Source organism: Penaeus vannamei, chromosome 16 (assembly GCF_042767895.1).
Source record: "Penaeus vannamei isolate JL-2024 chromosome 16, ASM4276789v1, whole genome shotgun sequence".
Taxonomy (NCBI): domain Eukaryota; kingdom Metazoa; phylum Arthropoda; class Malacostraca; order Decapoda; family Penaeidae; genus Penaeus; species Penaeus vannamei.
In genome coordinates, this window is record NC_091564.1 from 20,890,519 (window position 1) to 20,894,151 (window position 3,633).

A 3,633-nucleotide genomic window follows, 5' to 3' on the forward strand; every position below is an offset into this window, starting at 1 on the left:
ATTCACCTGCGAGCCAGCTACACTCCACTAACGTAATTTCCTACGCCGCAAGAAAAAAAAAACTTATTACCAACTGCAAACAAACACGGTGGAAAAAACGAAAGGGGAACGTGACTGCCGCGCCAAGTTAGCGTAAAAGTGATAGGGTCCGTTCACCATCGCGCCGCCCAGGCTTTTCGTCATCCGCCCGCACGCTCACTCCGCCCTTGACGCCGCCGCACTACAACAACTCGTGCTACTGGTCCGGCGGCCTTTAAAAGGATCGCGTTTAAAAGCCCTTGAAGCACATCAACGCAGGCAGAAGGAGATGGCTCGCGCTTTCTTGGCTAGGCCTCTGCCTTGCTCGCCCCCGCCTTATAGTTCTGTCTGTATGTCTGTCTTCCCCCTCCCTCTCTCTCTCTCCCTCTCTCCCTCCCTCCCTCCCTCTCTCTACCAGACCCATTTTGGCCCCGTCAGCACACGAGTCCATTCCCCGTTGTTCTGTGGGAGTGACCTTTCTCCAACAATGGGCTCTCTGGCATTATTGTTCACCCTTTCGCAATCTGATTCATCTTCTTGAACATGTTCGAAAAAATCTGACAGCTTGCTCGATGAATTAGTCGAATCTGCTACATTAATCCTACGACACTCACCCTTTGGATTTACTTGTCATTAGAGTTGCTTGTCTGTCTGCCCACATCTTTCGTCATTGATTCTCTCGAAAACACATTCTCTTCTCTGTCTCTGTCTCTATCTCTCTCCCCCTCTCTCTTTCTTCTCCCCCCTGTGTCTGTGTCTGTCTGTCTGTCTGTCTGTCTGTCTGTCTTTCTGTCCCTCTCTCTCTCTCTGTCTCTCTCTCTCTCTCTCTCTCTCTCTCTCTCTCTCTCTCTCTCATCTCTTTCACACACACTCACTGTTTGTCGTCTGTTTGTCTGTCTATCTGTCTGTCTGTCTGTCTGTCGGTCTCCTCTACCTCCCTCTTCCTCTCTCCCACTCCCTCTCCTCCTCTCCCTCCCTGATCCTTCCCACACTGATCCGCCACCTGACCCGCCTTCCCCTGAGAAAGTACGGCGCCGGGAAGGAAGTCGTGACGCCGCCTCGCTGGGGCAAGGACGACATGCTTCCAACACTCCCATCTTACCCCCCTCCCCTCCCCGGCGTTTTTCTCTCCTCTCGTCTCCCTTTCCCCTCCCTTCGTCTCACATCCACTCTGTTCTGCTCTCATCTCGTAATCCATTTTTTCGATTTTTTTTCTCTTCTCTCTCCTTTCTAACATCTTTTCTCGCCTCTCCCCTCTCTCGCCTTTTCTCTTCTCTCCTCTCTCCTCCTTCTTTATCCCCTTCCCTCCCGCTACACTATCTGTCTGTCTGTCTCTGTCTCTCTCTATCGCAACTATTTCTTATCACCACAATAAAAAATGTCGCAACAAAAGTCGATCCAAGACTGCCAAAGATAACGCCGGAGTCCCCCCCCCCCCCACCGCCGCGCCGCCGCCTTCGCCCCCACCGCAGCCGCCGACGACGACGAGGCGACACCCAGTCAGAAAATGCAAGTGCACGACAGCCACCGTCGCCTTTTGTCCCTGTAACACAATGCCGTCGCCTCCCTCTCTCCCTCTCCCTCCTCCACCTCCTCTCCCTCTCTCTGCCCCCCCACCACACGCCCTTCCCCACCCCACACCCCCTACCACACGCACACTCCACCCACAGTGCACGTGCTGAGTAGCAACGGCACTTAAAAAGCTTGTTTATTACAATTCTTAAGTGTGTCCAAAGTGCGGTTCTGGAGCAAACCCTCGCCGTCGTTGTTTGTAGCTTAGTGTGTCGGGGGAGGGGGTAGAGGGGGGAGGGCGGGGTCGAAAGCAATGTGTTTACTTCTTAAGTGTTATGGAAACTAATTGATGCAAATGGCATTTATGTGAACAAATAAAATAAAAAAATCACATAAAAACGTACACGGGCATATGTGCGTGTGTGCACCGCCCTCCCTTTCCACTCTGACCTCTGACCCAGCGACTCCGGGGTCATCTGTGGCACTCGAGAATGGAAGAAAAAAACAATGATTACACGGTCGCCTCGACATGCACACGGACTGACACACACTGACACACAGACATGGAGAGGCAGTCTATTGTGTTCCTTTCACACACACACATATACCTATACATATACATACACATGTACATACACATTTAAACACACAAACACACGAACTCACACAACCACGAAAACTCACACTCTCACACAAACACGAAAACTCACACTCACTCACACACACACACACACACACACACACACACACACACACACACACACACACACACACACACACACACACACACGCACGCACGCACGCACGCACGCACGCACGCACGCACGCACGCACGCACGCACGCACGCACGCACGCACGCACGCACGCAGTCACACACACAAACTCACACACACACACTCACTCACTCGCGCGCCCGCCCGCAGACTCACCTTGGTCTCATTGAACTTGTTGTAGGACAGCAGCACCTCCTCGCACCTGTACACCATGTTTGCAAAGCTCGGTAAACTTGGCACAGGCAGAACACACTTAAGAGGCGGAACACTCTCTCAAAAGCGGAACACACTCTTGAAAACACACGCGCCGCCCACGCCTGCTGTCTCGTGGGCGGGGAAGGGGGAAAGAGAGTCGATCTTCCTCAGATTTTTTCAGGCTGAAGGAAAATCCACAATCTTTTTTTTGTCTCTTTTTCCCTCCTCTTTTCAAAACGCTTCGATCTTCCTCAGCTCTCTCGGACTGAGGAAAATCTTCACAAATCTTCGTCCCTCTTCTTTATTCTTCCTTGTTGCTTGATTCCACTTTTTTTTTAACTCTCTCTCTCTCTCTCCGTCGTCACTCGTTCTACTCCATGGCGTCACTCCACTTCTCTCTAGTCACGCCCGGAACGAGCGCTCGATCGGGACATGCATCACAAGCTAGATTCTCTCCCTCTCCGACTTTTTTTTCTCCTTCCTTTTTGCGTTATCTTTTCCTTCGTATACCTTTATTCCAAGTCATTTATTCACTCACTAGAGAAAAGAAAAAAACGAAACCATGAAAATACTTCAAACTCGTCAAAGAAGGGCTCAAATAAGCCGCGGCAAGAATGCAATCCGTTACTTTCAAAATTAATTCTTATCGGTGACTCACTCGCGATATTCAGCCAGGCCTGTTGCTCCCTCGCCCGCCCGCCCAACCGCCCGCCCGCCCCGCCCTCTCCCCGCTCCTATCGCTCCCTGATAACCGCCTCATCCTTATCCCCATCCTCGTCCACGTCTTCCCGTTCCTCTACTTGTTCTCTTCTCTTCGCATCTTCTGTTAATACCCTCTACCCCCTTCACTTTTCTTCGTCCTCCACCCGTTTCCTTATCTCTCTCTCTCTTTTATATCCTCTTTACCTTTCACTTTCCTTCCTCCTCCACGTGTTCTCCCCCTCCCTCTTTAATTCCCTTCCACCACCTTCTCATATTCTCCCCTCCCCTCCCCTTCCCCCTCCTCCCCCTCCCCCTCCCCTCCCCCATCCTCACATCCTCCTCTCTCCTTTCCTCTAATAAATAATAATAAAATAAATATAATAAATAATAAATATTAAATAGTAAATAAATAAATAAATGTCCTCCTCCTCC

At 50.9% G+C, this 3,633-nt stretch overlaps 1 protein-coding gene across 1 annotated transcript in view; it reads right to left on the reverse strand.

Moving 5' to 3' along the window:
* Positions 1–3,036, reverse strand: part of Cip4 (formin-binding protein 1-like Cip4) — a gene marked incomplete in the record, with an annotated part of 43,355 nt that extends 40,319 nt beyond the window's left edge. The window contains 1 exon segment of the mRNA XM_070131308.1: positions 2,461–3,036. Within this exon segment, the coding sequence (XP_069987409.1) occupies positions 2,461–2,517 (57 nt within the window).
* Positions 3,037–3,633: the final 597 nt, after the last annotated feature.